The following is a 17,912-nucleotide window of genomic DNA, read 5'->3' as shown; positions in this document are numbered from 1 at the left end:
TTTTCTGCTTAAAATGCATTGTGTCTAACATTTCTGTATGTTTATTTGGTTTATAAACAGGACTTATCTTTTCACGGTGTAGCCATGTTGTCGGGATGCCAGTCTTGCGTGACTCTATAAAACTTTGATACTCAATCCACAGATCTGCAGACATTTACTTGAATGCAGTTTATCCTTGCTGCAAGGAAATGTAATTAGCACAGAAATCTATAGGGTACAGTATTAATCATTACTATTCACTAGCTGAGTTTCACTTGAAGCTTAAGAAAGGCAGTACATCAAACTATAGTTTCAGGTACTACAGAAGGCATGCAGCACAGGACTTAGTCTCCATGTGCGATAATGGTTCGTTTAAATACTCCATCAGGAAGTTTCCCTCATCTAGGAAGTAATACAGATTTGGAGAGCTCTCCAAGTTCAATCTTCACTCAAATACTTAGCTTGTACTGCCACCTATGGCTTGAACGTTCAATCAGCTCCATTACCAGCTGGACAGAGGGCAAATGTCCCCAGGTCAATTAGTTTGCCAGAATTTACTTGCAGCTATCGGCTATAATATCAGCATAACAATTCATACTCTGGGTTAAAGACCATATTGAAGTAAAGAGACAGGACAACCGATTATAAAAGAATCTTTAATTGTTGAATGAAGAACCAACGTGTAAGTCAACGTAAGATGAAAGTAAATGTATTCAAGTGATTCTGATTATTGATCACTTAGATAACGTAATGTGAGGCTTTTCTATAATTCCTGCATATGTGTACATCAACTGTAAAAAACAAATGTCTTGCTTAGTTTTAAATCATTTTAAAAGCCTAATACCATCATTTAAGAGTCTCAGACAAATACTTTGAACACTTCACCACCAGCTGTGATATACTGTACACAGACTTAAAATATATCTGTCAAGCTTCAACAATTTTGGCATAAAGAAGCATTTATTAACCTAGAATCATCAGCTCACATAATAGTATATTTTTTAAGTCGGAACATATAAAACTATAATTTCTTTAAAGTTGGTCATTTTCAGTGACTAATACATTTATTCTTTAAAAAACAACTAATTTCTACCAATTAAACATTAATTTCTCTTGTCTACTGATAATACTTCAATTATTTGCAAAGCCTTACAACCCTGTAGATACTAGTGATAATGCTGTATTTGACAGTATAAGTGGTTATGCTTTTATTGAGCGGGCCGGTCGGACCTGTTTATAGGCGTCTTTCTTTTCAGTAGTTGCCTCTGTAGTCTGGGACTGGTCTGTAAGAGCGAAACGGTCTTCTGCTTCCAACTGCGTTCCACGCTTCAGCGTACTCGCTTTGCCTAGATGTGAACAAAGAGCTCATGATTTCTAATTCTGTGATCGGTCGGTTTAATAAACAAGCCACTTAGAAGCGGACCGAGATCCTCTTTTTGGAGCGGTTATTTGCTCCAAGCTAGTCCTATCCCACCTTCTTGAGTTATATGTTCACTTTTTAATTTTGCAGGCTGTAGTGTGGTGCTGTTTATACATATTGAGCCTAATCTCATTGCTATAAATGGGGTGGATACAATAATAGAAATGCATGTCGGTATAAAGCAGTACAACAACAATTGAACACTAACCTTCATGAAAGTTAGGTTATATCTAATCAACTGGGTTCAGTAGGACAAAACAGCAGCACAGAAACTAGAAAGTTAATTACACCGTTGTTATGATGGAAACTAGCACAGGTTCATTTAGAGAAATATAAGCTTGCTAGGGGTGTAACGGTACACGTGTTCGGTACGCATTACGAACCGAACAATACCTTTGAATAATATTAAATTGCTTTTGAAAAAAAATTAAAAATATAGCTGAAATTGGTGGAGCCACTGCACTCAAACACGGCAACCCACCCGACGTACCGCGCTGTCCTTCCCTGACTCGCCACGAGACTGCAAACAACAACAACAGTCTTGATTACCGATCGACTACCAGGTTAATTCAACATGAGAACTGATGACAGGTGTTGTTGACCGTGTTGTCTTTACTAGCAGCTGTTGTTCAGTTAAAGTCTGCTTTATTACGGAGGAAGCAGCTGTTAATGGAGCGATTAGTGAGCGGCGTGACCAGCGGAGGAATCAGACCTACGGAGCGGCCGTCTGAAGGAACGGTTAGCGGCTTCAGGGAGGACGGACACAAAGCGGAGGACTTTCCTGTTCTTATTATTGTTTATTTTGTTCTGTACAACAAGTTAACACACAAACTATAAAGGAACAAAACATGGATTGCTCTCCAGCAGGACAGAAACTTTAGACACCAGCAGAGCTATGAGTGGAAATGTGTCCGTTTGAGTTTATAGAGGAATATTTTAGAGAAGATCTTAAGTATCAAACGAGACCTTTCATTATTAAAGACTAATTGAGAGTCTCCCCAGCGAGGATTTGGCATTTCTGCTTTTTTGCTGTACTGAAACGTGGCACCACTGTATCGTATTGAACTGAACCGAGAATTTTGTGAACCGTTACACCCCTAAAGCTTACTACTAACCCTTGTACAGCCTTTTGTTTAATCCATGTAGAAACAATTACAAACATTTCTGATTAGCAGTAGCAAGGCAACCAGCAGAAGGACACTGAACAGATAACATGTTATTCTTCGAGACTGCAAGGCCGGCAGTTTCCATTATTCCCCCGAAGCTAACTGTGTCTGAACTCCAGCTCTCTACTTCTACTTCTTGCAGAGATGAGAGAGCGGTGTCAACTTTCTTATCTAACACCAGAGAAGAAAGTAAATTCACACATTTCCTAAAATGTGGGATTAAAAAAAAAAAGAAGAAAAAAAAAAAAGCACTGACCTCATATTCTCATCTTGCAGGTCCTCAGCTTTGATGGCAGATCTGGAAATCCCCAAACCTTGAGGAATCCTATCTGGATACCTCACTGCAATCTTCATGCCGTTCAGCTCAAACCCCTGAAGAAGTGAAAAACAGTTTTAGAGTGAATGTCCTGGTGGAAACCTACTCCTCTCTGTGCACATGTAGGACAGGGAGCAATCATTTTTCTCGGGAACCAAATTCAAAAGAGCTGAATAGATTGCAGCATTTTAACTCCAGAGCATTTTTCACATTGAAGTACAATCGTTTATTTCCTAATAATTTACATTTTTTTGAGACGGGGGAAAATCTAAGGCAATCTATTAGGGGTTCATCATTAAGATAGAAAATAACTGTTTAATTGAAATTCATCTACAGTTTTACACGGGCTTCAAGGGGTAATTACAAACTCATTACAATACATACTCGCACATTTGTGCATATAATTGACCTCATTAGAATGTATGCAGGAAGAGCTATGAGCAATTTACAATGAAAATGTGTCTGTCACCCAATAACAATATCCATGAAGTGCAAATAAATTAGGCAGTCTATAGTCTCATTGTAATTTAAGAGTTCCAAGTGTACTTACATGGAAGCGTCTGATTGCTTCATCACAATGCTCTTGTTTTGTAAAGTTTACGAAGGCACATCGTTTGTAAGTCAGAACCTTCACACTACTAACAGCCCCAGCCCTGCAAGAGAAGACAAACACTTAATATGCAACTCATGTATCCGACTACAAAGGTTAAGCTGAAGAAATAACTGGGGGGGGGAAAAAAAAAAAAAAAAAAAAAATCATCACAGAAATGAACCCAATGCTCTTACCTGCTAAACATGTTGGCTATCACAGACTCGGTTACTGGGTAAACCAAGTTTCCCACCCAAACTGGAAACAACTCCCTGTTGAAAGAAAAGTAAGTCTATAAGAACATGTGAAACAACCCAGGATGCAGAGATCCCAACAGTCATTTTGTAGGGAAAACACCATCTTCATAAAGTCTAAACCACATGAAAGCATTCAATGATTTTCTAATTATAGGAGAAGCAATACTGATAGGTATACAGTCTGTAGAGGACGTAACAAGCTTGTCTAATACAACAACTGATCATCCAATTAACAGTCATTCACACTGGCCAATATTGGCATCCATTATGTTTTAATTTACATGTAATTGATCTGCGTGGCAAAGTTCAAATATTTAAGGGAGAATTCTGGCTGTTCGAAGTGGAGACGAGTTGCCAGAGGACACAGCTCCACATCATTAGTAATCATCCTCCAGTCACATAGAAGAAGCCTTGATGAAGCTCATTTGCCAGCAAGTACCTTCAGTTATATAGTGAATATTAAGGCAGTTAAGATGCCACTTGGGCCGGGCAAAAAAATTCAGACTCGGTGCCAATTTATTTTACAACATGCAACTTAACTAAAACAGGGGTTGACCCTAACCCACAAAGTGTATGTGACCATATTTTAAAAAAACAACGAATTAAACAGAATGCCACTGAATATCCACATTATAGCAGTTGTAGTGATGATGTTAATCAATTTAGTAAACCTTTGATTTTAATAATTCATAATAAAAACGTTGCAGTGTGGCTGAATCTGTACTCACTGCGGTGGGTGTATGGCTTCATTGTTGGTCTTCATGGATTGACTACGGACATTCGACATGTTCTGAACTGGGCCTAAAGGTTTGTTCTGAAATGCTGGTTTTGGTGCATCATGGGACTGAGGAGCAGGGATTGTGTTGGCCAAAAGGACTGGAGAGACTCCGGTGACATTTGCTACTTGAGCCGGTTGGACAGTGCCATTTGAATGAGTAGCTCCTACCGACAAAGACACAATAAAAAAATGGTAGTGTACAAACATACTTGCAAGTAAGCTACTCATACTGTAGCTTGTGTACTCTCAAGCTACAATATGAGTTTAGGAAATGAACTCTAAACAGGTGAGCTACAGCTATGTTTTCATTTCCTCTGATGCATGGCAGTACACACATCAAATCCTTGATTGTGAAATCACACTCACCAGGCCGGTGGTTTAGTTTGGACAGCACCTCTAGTGCCTTTTTTACCGTCCCATGAATAATTAAAGCGTTTGAGCTCTGCTCCCGAGTGAAACCATACTCCTGAAACAGAACACAGAATTCCAGTTTAAACCCCTTCAGTGAAGTATTATCTATCCATTTCCCTTCAATACTATTTAAGACAGGACCAGAACCAGTTAAACTCTCTCATTGCTTTTTAGTGTGGTGACTTCTTGAATACACATTAATAAACATCATATCTGGAAACATAATGTGGGACTACACACCATTAGTTGCGTTATCTGCACCCGCATCAGTTCCTGGGCAGCTTCTGCATATGAACTGTCCAGTTTGAGAACCTCCCTGAAGGCCTGGCCAGCCTCCTCGTACCTCTGGAAGAAGAAGAAGAAGAAGAAGAAGAAGAAGAAGAAGAAGAAGAAGAAGAAGAAGAAGATCAGGACTAAATCAAAGCTCAAACTCATTGAATGTCATCCTGCTGGAGAAATCCACCCAGTTATTAGTCATCAGTTAATGTTTAGGCAACAGCGAGTCAAGACAAGTCTGAGTAAATAATGATGTGACCCTGCACAGCTCAATGACATTTTGAATGAAATCAGTGGTGGTGCAGCAAGGCCAAATTGCTAAGAAGTGAATCACATTAAGGGACTCCCAACATTTTGATATATAACCCATGGATATATACACCATGATTTATATATAGAAGGGAGAAATCAACACTAAACAGTGGCTCGTGGGCTATAATTAACACAAAAGTATACTGTGGTATATAGTTAATGTGTAAAATCAAAAAAGGCAGTATATCAACATTACCCTGCCTTGATTACAAAACTATTTAAATGTGAAGAAACACGGTAGCTAACACCTATAGCCCACGTTTTCTATAAATAAGCTAGTCTGTGTGCTGGACACATTTAGTTTATCTTTCCATAGTGACTCAACATGACATTTATAACAGGGCACATGTGGGAAACCATTTACCTTTAGACCTGCCAAAGCTCTGCCCCTCCTAAACAGGCCTTTAACCCAGCCCGGCCACATGCTGAGAGACAACTCGGCATCAGTCAGCGCCTTCTCATATTCTTGCATCTTTTCAAAACAGAAGGAGCGATTGCCAAACAACCTGCGGCAGAAATAACAGTTAGGACCTTTAATAACAGCCAGTGGTGGTGTAAATTTACTTTAAATGAAGTAAAGGGACATGCTCTTACTTAAACTCTGTAGGGTTGTACTTAATTGCATCTGTGAAGTATTTCACAGCCATATTAAAGTCTCCAGCACTTGCAAACCTATTTCCAATAACTATAGAAAAAGAAAGAAAAACTTCAGTTAAAAAAAAAAAAAAAAAGTCTCATTGACAAAATATTTATCTACAAATTATAGCTGAGAGTTTGTAAATGAGGTAAAACTTACCTGCCAGATCAGTACTTATTTTTACATTATCTTCAAAAGTAGGGCTGCTGCAGGTGGCAGAATCCTGTTTGGACAGAAAGACAGAAATGAGATGATCAAACTAAACAAAGGGCAAAATCCAAATAATACGGTCAAATCGGTTGTCGTAGGAATATTATTTATCATGTGTCATGTATCATGAATCTGACTTAACCCTCACCTTTTCAACATCCGGGTCTTCATTAGGTTCGTCAGAGACGATTTTAGGTTCTTCTTTGACGGGGGACCTTTTTTTCTCCCTCGTCTCAGGCTTGGGCTTCTGCTCCAATTTACGCCTGGCTATAAGAGCAGCTTTTCTCACAAAAGTGCTGGTCATGTCCAGTTCCTTAAAAAGAAAAAACAAACAGAGACACGATCAGACCGAGCGCGTTTTAGGGGTGGGAAACGCAAAGTGACTATTTATTTATTTATTGAATTACCAGGTATATCATTAGAGATTTGAAATTACATATATTGTGAAAGAAGATTTCGGCCGGTAAAGTAAGTAGTAAAGTATTGTAGCTCTGTGTATCTAGAAAAATTCAGCCGAATGCTTCCTCTTGACTATGGGGGAAACTTCTAAGGATATGCAAATCATTTAAATCCAAACAAAACTAGACACACCACACACACAAAACGTTTGGGGTAAATAACACATCAATTCCAGATTATTTTTTTGACTCACTTCTTAAATGACAGGACTATGAATTAGAATAAGATTAGCAATTGGTACCTCAGAGCCGCCCGAGTCATTCCTGGTGTCGCTATCTTCATCACTGGATTCGCCTTCACTGCTGTCACTGCTGTCTGTATCTTTTGCTGAGGAACACTGTTTATCACTAGAAATGTTATTGATTTTGGGTTCATCATTAACTGGTTCGCTCCCCTCTGCTTTAGATTGCTGTGAATCAGAAGAAGAAAAAAAAAAGTTAAAGCTTGCAGCTTGATGAAAATGTGTTGGAGGATCCCATTTGTAATAAAAGACACTGTTGATCGTTACCTCTTCACTTGTTATAGGGTTCTGTTTTTCCCTCAACTTCTCAAGCCGTTTTCGCTCCTTTCGTTTCTGTAGGACAAGAATATGCATAATGAAAAAAAGTTTAATCTACACAATCTGGCATTAACTCATCACTATGAAACTCATATTAGAGATTGCGGAATTTACCAGTTTCTTAAGTCGCTTCTTCTCAGCCTTTTCCTTCACTTTTTTTACTTCTTCTAATAATCTGGCTCTTCTTTCAGAGTCCTACAATAGATGCAAAAAAACATTGTATAGATTTCAACCACTTCACATCATAAGAAGGCCATCTATTTGACAAGACAGGCAAAGTACAAGTGAACTTACACTCTCCTTTGCTTCAACTTTTACAGAGTGCGGGCAAGGAACTTCACGTGATGAAGCGTAGTAATGCAGTGGAAGCGGGTAAATAGAGCCGGATGACCGAGTGTGGCACCCACTTAATCCTCTATCACTACTCCTGTCAGTTCCATCCTCATCATCGCATTTCATACTCGCTAGAAAAGATAATTTCACAAATAAAACACTGAAAACAGACTTGTGTGTGCGGCAGATGTGTAATGGGACATATTCTTACCAACAAGGCCAAGTCTTACTATCTTTTGAAAACCAGGACGACACTCAAACAAATCCATGACCCGTTGCTAGAGAGGAGAAAGAGAAATGCGATACATACAATTAGCTCAGTACCTTCAGCCTTGAAACATTGTCCATAATTTAGGCCCCATTGTACTCCAAACAAAAGAAAGGTAGGTGTGTTCTCAAGGCTGCCCAATGCTGTGTGCCAATGCCAGTACTGAATGTGAACTGGAGTTACAGTGAGTTAATGCAAAAGCACTGCTTCCTAAAGTTTCACTTTCATTTACCCATGGGAAGATGACTCACTGAATCAACACCAACAAGCTAAGTACAGTCAACACATGTATAGCTAACAACTCTGGAGACTGCATCTAAATTTGGTGAAATATTCTGTAGAAGAGCCGCTAACTGAGCAGTGCACGTCACCAACAGTAGCATTGGGCACGTGTGGGGAAAACACAGCTACAGCATGAGACAAAGCCTCAAGGAAGTAAAACAAAAGCATGTAAACAAAGACAAATGTTTGAACTTCTTTATCTAATCATACGTGAGGCGATGCAATCCACTTAAAAGACGTGCAGCAGGCCATAAGCAAACTGTACAGGTAAGCAGTAAAAGGTAGTGATATTCCAATTAAAGAGATTATGACACTAATGTAAACAATGTAGCATTCAACACAGGAAAGGAGGTTCTGCACATGTGTTATGCTTTATCACAAATCTCTATAAACAGATTCTGCATCTGTAGGTAATGAGGACAAGATTTTGGCAACATGACAAGACCTTCTGGTTTTAATTTGTAGTCAGAGTTGAATTCACTAATCACGTTGTAGCAAGCTTTGGTTGAATGCATGTAAACAGTACGTGTGGACCACCACTAATTAAGATTTGTATAGGTTTAAAATCAGCTTGTGAACTGGCTAATTGTACACACACATATATATATATATATAATATATATATATATATATAATATATATATATATATATATATATATATATATATATACACGCTACTTAAATTTAACAATGACAGTTGCTAGTTCACAAAATGCCTGGAAAAAATATCAACGCCAGTTTCGTAATTCACTGTAAACAACTGGACGCTATGAGCATTATAACGTCAGGTTTTAAATATATCAGACCAATTCAAACGAATAAGAGTGTCGGGTATATTAGTTACTTATCAATGCTAACTCACATCTTGTTTGGCTTATTGTTTTGTATGGGAACTAACGTTAACGTTGGCTATGCACTTTTGATGAAGACTAAATAAACAGGAAGTGAATATGCGCAGTGTAGAGTGCAGTAAAACTGGTCAAAGTTTGGTCTGGGGAATTCATTACTAGGTTCAAATTACAAGATGGACGACGGTTACTGCAACGTTTCGGACCGTTGCCCAGGCTTTAAGTAATATCATACCCACACATACAGAGCCAACATACGGGAGCTAACGTCGTGTTGTCTTTGATGTGTGTGCCCAAAAGCTAAAGAAAGTTTAAAACATACTTACCATTCGGACATCTGTAAACTCTGAAAAAGAAAAAGACAAAGCAAACAATGTAATTCCATGTAGAAGCAGTGTATAATAAAACCAACAGGGTTATTCGGTGATGTATCAGTATATAGCGGTAGCTAACTTCCTACTGTGACATCAAGCTAGCTTGTTAGCTAAACTAGCCACACACTTTTTATAGCGGCTAATAGGCATGTTCTTACCACTCTCGTCTCTAAATATATCCATGTTTAGTCACACCTGCTTTTCCCAAAGCCTCATATACTCGTAAATCCAAGTTAATTGCACACAAAGTTGCATTAATGTGAGCAGCCTGTAACTTTTGCGGCGTGCATGTTGTTTGCGCGCTCTCGACCAGCTTCTGCCTTCATCACGTGGGCGGACGGAACTTGTTTTATATTGTACGCATGCGCGCTGTGACAGCACAGACCAGCGAAGCCGCTTTGCGGAATAATTTTAGCAAAACCACAACCACCAGTGACACCGTTAACAGAAATAAGAGCATGTTAATATCTCTTTTGATTAGAAGAACTGTTTTTCCATTTATTCCCCCATATAATCTGTTTCTCGCTACATTTCTTCTTCAAAACTGACATCTCCCATTTTCTCCACTCAAAACAGCAAAATTACAATTTTACATACAGTACACGGAATGTCACATCCAATTAGTCAAAAATAATTCAGTAGTGAGCACATTTTCTTTTGATGAAAACTAAATATCAAACAATTCGATAGCATAAATTTTAAAGTACCCTTGATTAGATCATGGTGGCTGCTCCTATGCACGCCCCACATGCCTTTACATTTTCCACTTTAATATTAAAAATGAATTCAAAGACATTCTGAGAACCTTTTGCTAAAGTAGCCCTGGTATTAAAAATGTTAACCAATTTATGTTTGAGACCAACGATGCAATTGCATAACTACTATTGCTTTGACATCAAGGACCCACCTCATACAAGGCAATGCCATAAAAGATTATGAAAAGGCATCACATGGCTTCTTCTCTCACAACCAGTGAAAGGGCAGCTGCAGTTCAAGCTCCCGTTTACTGTAACTTGCAAAGCAACCATCTTTGGTCGAGTGGTGAGAAGTAACCTGGCCTTATCTTGTTTATTTAGTGTTTAAAGGTCAACCCTGAGTCACAAACTCTCAAAGGCTTCTCAGTTGCCACATGTTAATGTAAGTAACAGCAACAAAGAGCCTTCATTATAACCTGAATTTTGGTTTTAAGTTGAGAATAACAGAAGGAAACCTCCATCAGTGACTTGCCTGGATCTAAACCTTTGAATCCGCCGACTCCAAGTTCCAGTCGACTGATTCGTCTGGCATCAGAAAGCGGTTTCTCAATTTGAAACGTAATCGACCAATAAGTGCAGCGGGGAGAATAACGATAGGCTTGCACCTGGCACTGATTGGCCGAACGTTATTGTTAAGCATTGTCCGTTGTGCACCGCAACCGGGTAGTAATACAAGCAACAATGGAGAGCGCTACAGACAACATTGATGCGTCTATCAAGGCTGTTCTAAATCAGTTAAAAGTATTGAACAGCACTCTGCGCTGATGTACAATGTACTGCTACGAGGTTGAGACTCTGGCACAGCTTCATTTTCCGTGGCGTCTTTGTTGGCGTATGACGGCCCCGATCCTCTACTCTTCTTGAGCCTTCCTCATTTGTGTCCACAACTGCAACGTTAAGCTCCGACTGCCAACTCTTTACATAGAATCTTTAGCTATTACATGTCATCTAAAAACTTGAACACAAATCCTTCCAGAATAGATGGCCGGTCTATATGAGACAAATACCCCCAACATCTCTGAATAGTTGGTCTCTGGTCACTGGTTGGAGAAAATCGAACCCCCATGGAAATCGATTAGAGGCAATGTCAGTCTGGAGATGGAAACAGACCGTAACAAGTCGACAATTCTGTCTGATATCAGGCGAATCAGGCTGTCCAGTGTGAATCTTCACTTTATGGTATAGTCCTTCCATGGCGTACAGAAAAGGTGACGAGTCGGTGGTAAACAGAGCTGAGGAGGACGATGGCCCCTACCACCATGCCACAGATGAAGCTGAAGGCCCAGCGGGGTCCCAGGATGGTATAGGCCTGGGAGACAAAGACTGGGGCCACTGTCCGCGCCCCACTCCCCGAGGCTGTCAACCAGCCCATGTACACACCCTGCAAACAGACAATAGAAAACATCCACACTCTGGGTTCTCTATAGAGAAAAGTATGGGCACATTCAAAGTGGTTTAAAAGCACCCTAATCATTTTAACTTGTTAAAGCAACACAGTCCTCTTACCTGAGGTTTGGGTCCTAGGATTTTGGAATACAGTGTGTATGACATCACGTTGCAGGCTGGGTATCCCACCCCGATGAGGATGTTAGATGAGATGTACTGGGCCAGATGGATGGCAGGAGTGTACTGGCACCAGGTCTGTTCATATGGGCAGCCTGTTGGCTCTATAGAGTTGTTGGAGGCTTTAGACATGCGACTGACCAAAGAGTTGTTTTTGAGGTCTGTATTTTGAAAAGAAAAAAACAGAACATGAATTCTCAGCCAGACTGAGTCCATTATCTTTCTTTAACCGCTTATCCTGTTCTAAGCTGCATGTCTTTGGACTGTGGGAGGAAGCCTGAGAACCCACGGGGAGAACGTGCAAACTCCACACAGAAGGCCCGTCTAGCCCGGGAATCGAACCCTCACATGCTGTGAGGCGACAGTGCAAGCCAACACAGCACCGTGCAGCCCGGTGGGCATTTCCAAGTCATCCAGTTTAACTCTCAGCTGTATTCTTGCAGCCCCAAGAATTGGCAACACTAAACACCAATATACTAATGTCCCCACGCTCAACGCAGAGGCCAAACAGCATCATTTTAATAAAAAAAACAAACAAACAGCAAACCGAGCCAAAAGGCAAATCATTCTGCAGCTATTAATTACTCAACAGAGGAAACTGAACAGTGCATACCTGCCCACTGGATTTTAGGGTAATGATTTCCCCATGGAAGCAGAATAAAGAAACCACAGAATATAATGGCCAAGCCAGCTAGAAACACAGGACGATCCCCGACCCTGAAAGAAAATAATGAATTTGGTTAATCGAGGAGAATGTTTGACACTGAAATATATTTTTGATTTAATCCATACATGTATGAAGAAGGGTACCTTTGAGATGCCACTTTTACAGCTAGAAACACCAATATGGATTGTAATCCAATGCAGCAGATGATGATGCCATTGTACAACACAGCTTCTGTCCTTGTCCAAGCGAACATGTCCATGGACAAAGGGGTGGCAATTCTGAAAAATGATTTAGAATCTACAGTCAGATTTTGAAAACTATATACAACAGAGTATAAAGAGGCAGTGAAGCAGCAATAAGTGTCTTTGTTATATTCTATTATTCTAGCAATGAAATACATACGTCTCATAGACTGCAAAGATGAACATGACGATGAAGAAGAGAATGTTGGAAGTCAGGACTGCTATCTTATCAATGGTCTCCTCCGTCTCTTCACTAATGTCATCTCCATCTACAGGAAAAGGGAGAAGATAATAAAAGCATGAACCAAAGAGCAATGACTACACATTTAGTAGTACATGTATTATCTTATAATATATACAGTTGTGGTCAAAAGTTTACATACACTTGTAAAGAACATAATGTCATGGCTCTCTTGAGTTTCCAGTTATTTCTACAACTCTGATTTTTCTCTGATAGAGTGATTGGAACAGATACTTCTTTGTCACAAAAAACATTCATGAAGTTTGGTTCTTTCATGACTTTATTATGGGTTAACAGAAAAAGTGATCAAATCTGCTGGGTCAAAAATATACATACATACATACAGCAGTGCTAATATTTGGTTACATGTCCCTTGGTCATTTTCACTTCAATTAGGCGCTTTTGGTAGCCATCCACAAGCTTCTGGCAAGCTTCTCGTTGAATCTTTGACCACTCCTCTTGACAGAATTGGTGCAGTTCAGTTAAATTTGATGGCTTTCTGACATGGACTTGTTTCTTCAGCATTGTCCACATGTTCTCAATGGGATTTTAAGTCAGGACTTTGGGAAGGCCATTCTAAAACCCTAATTCTAGCCTGATTTAGCCATTCCATTACCACTTTTGATGTGTGTTTGGGGTCATTGTCCTGTTGGAACACCCAACTGCGCCCAAGACCCAACCTTCGGGCTGATGATTTTAGGTTATCTTGAAGAATTTGAAGGTAATCCTCCTTCTTCATTATCCCATTTACTCTCTGTAAAGCACCAGTTCCATTGGCAGCAAAACAGCCCCACAGCATAATACTACCACCACCGTGCTTGACGGTAGGCATGGTGTTCTTGGGGTTAAAGGCCTCACCTTTTCTCCTCCAAACATATTGCTGGGCATTGTGGCCAAACAGCTCGATTTTTGTTTCGTCTGATCACAGAACTTTCCTCCAGAAGGTCTTATCTTTGTCCACGTGATCAGCAGCAAACTTCAGTCGAGCCTTAAGGTGCCGCTTTTGGAGCAAGGGCTTCCTTCTTGCACGGCAGCCTCTCAGTCCATGGAGATGCAAAACACGCTTGACTGTGGACACTGACACCTGTGTTCCAGCAGCTTCTAATTCTTGGCAGATCTGCTTTTTGGTGGTTCTCGGTTGACTCTTCACCCTCCTGACCAATTTTCTCTCAGCAGCAGGTGATAGCTTGCGTTTTCTTCCTGATCGTGGCAGTGACAAAACAGTGCCATGCACTTTATACTTACAAACAATTGTTTGCACTGTTGCTCTTGGGACCTGCAGCTGCTTTGAAATGGCTCCAAGTGACTTTCCTGACTTGTTGAAGTCAATGATTCGCTTTTTCAGATCCATGCTGAGCTCCTTTGACTTTCCCATTGTAGCGTTTGTATCCAATGAGCCCTATTTAAATGGCCTCAGAGAAGACACCAGCTGTAGTCACTCATAATCACTCACAAGAAGTTAAGAGGCCATGCTATGAAGCTCATTTCATTGACACAACTTTCTAAGTCACCAAAATTGCTAATTCATGTTGCTGTATGTATATTTTTGACCCAGCAGATTTTGTCACTTTTTCTGTTAACCCATAATAAAGTCATGAAAGAACCAAACTTCATGAATTTTTTTTGTGACAAAGAAGTATCTGTTCCAATCACTCTATCAGAGAAAAATCAGAGTTGTAGAAATAACTGGAAACTCAAGAGAGCCATGACATTATGTTCTTTACAAGTGTATGTAAACTTTTGACCACAACTGTATATATATATATATATATATATATATATATATATATATATATATATATATATATATATATATATATTTCTCAGCAGTACTAATAGAACAGGCTGGACTAGGACTGCCTTGTGACGTGCTTTCTCTTCTGGTGATGTCAAACACTAAACTTATTATCACTTCTATAGATCTCTTAAGCCTCTGCTGCAAACTTATTTTTCTGTACTCTATATCACCACATTAATCAAAATCTGGGATTAAAAAAAAAGGGAGTAGGACAATAAATACCTTCCGATGTGTAGTTGATGGCTTGAATACGTCCACGCTCATCAACACGGTGAGCTCTGTTGACAAATATCCAACAGACATCTTAGCCACTCTAAAATAACATTGACAAACTCAATACTATACAATAAACTGACAAAAGCATAGCTATATGGATTAAAGAGTATGTGGATCTTTGATGTGCTCAAATTCCAAAGTCTACAGAAAAACAAGGAAACAAAATATATATATATGCATTGAAAGCCTCACCTCAGCACAAAAACAACCAGCAGGATGTTGATGAAGCAGAAAACGGTGGCTAGTAAAGCAGGAGCAGTGTACATGTTGAGCTGCAGGTCTATAGCCTTTACCGTGACACCATGCTCACCGATGAATGATAGGCAGGCCTGCAGAGCTGACATATGCAAAGATATGCAAGTGTTAAAACATACAAACCAAAGATTTGCTTGTTGTTGTCCCCCCCACATCATTCACTAGGCCAGCATCATTTGCTCTCGACCCTGGCATGGTTTACATAATATGAACAAAATATAGCCTTCTTTACCTGGTCCCAGGATGAAACCCAGAGCCTGACAGGCACTCATGTTTGCCATGGCACTGGTCCTCTCCGTCAGTGAAGTAGCTCCAGCAACATAGGACCTCACCACAGCAACATTACCTGACATAAAAAAAGACCAAAGCGAATGTTAGCAAGTTACTTATGTGACACTATCATGTGGTAGAGCGGAGCCATATGTACAGTTTATGAGCAAATCCATGGCATTAAATGAGAGGGATAGTTATTTACAGGCAGGTGTGTGGACATTTCAAAATAATGTCAAACAGGCCTTCACAAATTACCTGCTCCAAAGCCCACAAAGGCTCTGGAAATGAGCACATGGAACTTGTTATTGGTTCTGGGCAGGTATGCGTAGGCGTAGTAGATATTGGCTGACAGGTTGATGATGATGGAACACACCAGTGGCTCCCTGTGGGGCCGGTAGTTGGACCAAAGGCCAAAAATGGGTGAGGCTATCATCTGACCGAGACTGTAGGCTGCCACGACCCATCCCAAGAAGGTGGCATTGGCACTATCATCGATCTGTAAGAAACATAACCCAAAACAAAACATGTGGAATCATGAGCACGTTCTACACAATACCCTGCAGCGTGACGGTTTGAGGACAGTGCTACAATGCAAATATATGAGACAGTTAAAAGTGGGAGTCCCATTATCGATGCATGCAGTTACATTTGACTCATAACTAGAATGTGACCTAGTATTTAGCTTTGCTTTCTACAAAGTTTGACTACTGCACAGGTCAAGTGCAGCCTAATCTAAAACTAAGTCCCCAAAATGTTCTTTGTAGCTTCTTTCACTTCCTCTTTACCCTGCCAAGACTTACAAAAACAAAATGTCTTTGTTTGTATTAATGACATAAGCAGAACCAGTCAACAGTCTTTTACAAAGAACATGGCAAACCATACAGTACATACCTTTTGTAGATAGGGCCACAGTGATGTGATGACAAGAGTGAAACCTGAAAGAACACATGGAACTTAGATGATTCCCCCCCGTCAAAGATCCTAAACGTTGTGTTATGAATCACATCACGCTGAACCCCGAGTGTAGTGTCTCTGCAATGGGCTTTCTACTTTTAAAGTCGTGGGCATGCTCACCTACACTGCTGAGAAACATGGTGAAGTACATAACTCGGATAGACCTCCACCGACTCTTGTACTCTTCATCCTGAGGCAGAGAGTCATCACTGTACACAAGAGGAAAAGACAGCACACGTGATTTAGTGTCAACACAGAAACCAAAACAATTTTCCTGAAATGGTTTACATAATGCATCTATCTAGAGTAGGGTTGATAATACTAGTGCTTCCGCAGTCTGTTTTGTAAACAATGCACTAAAGATCAGGTAACAGTGGTTACTGGCTAAGGGGTCTAGTCAATAGCCATTGAACTCTGCACTCACCTGTTTGAATCATCCCTGAGCAACGGAGTTGTCTCGTCAGAGTCAGCAAGTTGAGCCATGTTTGCTAAAAATGTAAACAACGCAGAACTTGTGCTAAGTCTACATGTAGCCGAGGAGCAGTGAACTAGCTACACTGCTAACGCTAACTACAACTCTTCCGAACTAAAATTGTACATTCTTACATACAACGTTACGTTAACCTACTATTACCACAACATAGTATTAAGTGGAGTAGTTTCCAACCGCCGGTGAAGTGTGTAAACGACAGTACGCCACACAGACGCTTCTTCTTATTAACTAGTTTATTGGCGGACTACAAACTAACTTTTGAGGTGAATGCCGCCACCTACTGTACCGGAGTGTGTAAGAGCATGACTTTATGACATTTGTCATTTAAACACAATGATATTGTTATTATTAGAAATAATAAATAAAAAAGCCGTTCTAAACCCGTTCAATTCAACAATGTAAACAAAGCCCTTTTAACCGGAACTAACGTTAATCTTGACCACACAAACAGTCAAACTGAATTAAAACTACTTCTTCCGGTTAAACGTAGAAAAATAATGTGAATTGCAATTACATCTAACTTTTTTTTTGTCTTTTTATAACGAGCTGTTCAGCCAAATAATTCGAATACGTTTGTCAAAGTGAATAAAGAACAGTCTCAAGACCTACCCGTCTATTTTTCGACAGAGACCAACTACACGCCTTTATTTTGAAGCCAACATCACAAAACATCCGGTGTCTTCTGTTTACCTAATGCTGATCTCGAGGCAGCGCTCTCACGTGATAATTCACAAATCACAAACCCCTGTCCTGTGTTTGCACATCTGGGATTGACAATGCCTACCTTCTATGCCAGCACAAATATATAGCACAGATTATTTTATATTATTGTGCTATTTTTAACCCACGCGGTGTGTTCTTAGATTGGGTTAGGCTTTTGCATCCATAATAAAAATGTATGTCATAGCGCAGCATGACGA

General features: G+C 39.9%; 2 protein-coding genes across 2 annotated transcripts; both read right to left on the bottom strand.

The window, feature by feature from the left end:
- Positions 1-616: 616 nt before the first annotated feature.
- Positions 617-9,798, bottom strand: LOC137874594 (uncharacterized). Its single transcript, XM_068713360.1, has 18 exons — positions 9,634-9,798; positions 9,428-9,447; positions 7,914-7,980; positions 7,664-7,833; positions 7,484-7,564; positions 7,319-7,384; positions 7,052-7,219; positions 6,500-6,664; positions 6,301-6,364; positions 6,099-6,189; positions 5,869-6,010; positions 5,157-5,261; positions 4,872-4,971; positions 4,456-4,669; positions 3,668-3,742; positions 3,432-3,534; positions 2,822-2,937; positions 617-1,325 (listed from the first exon to the last, which is right to left on the bottom strand). Exons 1-18 carry the CDS (start codon positions 9,656-9,658, stop codon positions 1,232-1,234), a joined length of 1,866 nt encoding a protein of 621 aa, XP_068569461.1. The 5' UTR covers positions 9,659-9,798; the 3' UTR covers positions 617-1,231.
- A 144-nt stretch (positions 9,799-9,942) lies between these two features.
- On the bottom strand, positions 9,943-17,367 carry LOC137874593 (major facilitator superfamily domain-containing protein 8-like). Its single transcript, XM_068713359.1, has 12 exons — positions 16,924-17,367; positions 16,620-16,708; positions 16,437-16,480; positions 15,801-16,041; positions 15,505-15,618; positions 15,210-15,354; positions 14,964-15,019; positions 12,863-12,971; positions 12,604-12,738; positions 12,407-12,510; positions 11,737-11,954; positions 9,943-11,611 (listed from the first exon to the last, which is right to left on the bottom strand). Exons 1-12 carry the CDS (start codon positions 16,980-16,982, stop codon positions 11,405-11,407), a joined length of 1,521 nt encoding a protein of 506 aa, XP_068569460.1. The 5' UTR covers positions 16,983-17,367; the 3' UTR covers positions 9,943-11,404.
- Between the last annotated feature and the right edge of the window lie 545 nt (positions 17,368-17,912).

This window comes from Cebidichthys violaceus, unplaced genomic scaffold (assembly GCF_023349555.1).
Source record: "Cebidichthys violaceus isolate CVI_PGR_0920_01 unplaced genomic scaffold, fCebVio1.0.p SCAF_19, whole genome shotgun sequence".
NCBI classification, from domain to species: Eukaryota; Metazoa; Chordata; class Actinopteri; order Perciformes; family Stichaeidae; genus Cebidichthys; species Cebidichthys violaceus.
This window is presented reverse-complemented; position numbering and strand designations above follow the sequence as displayed.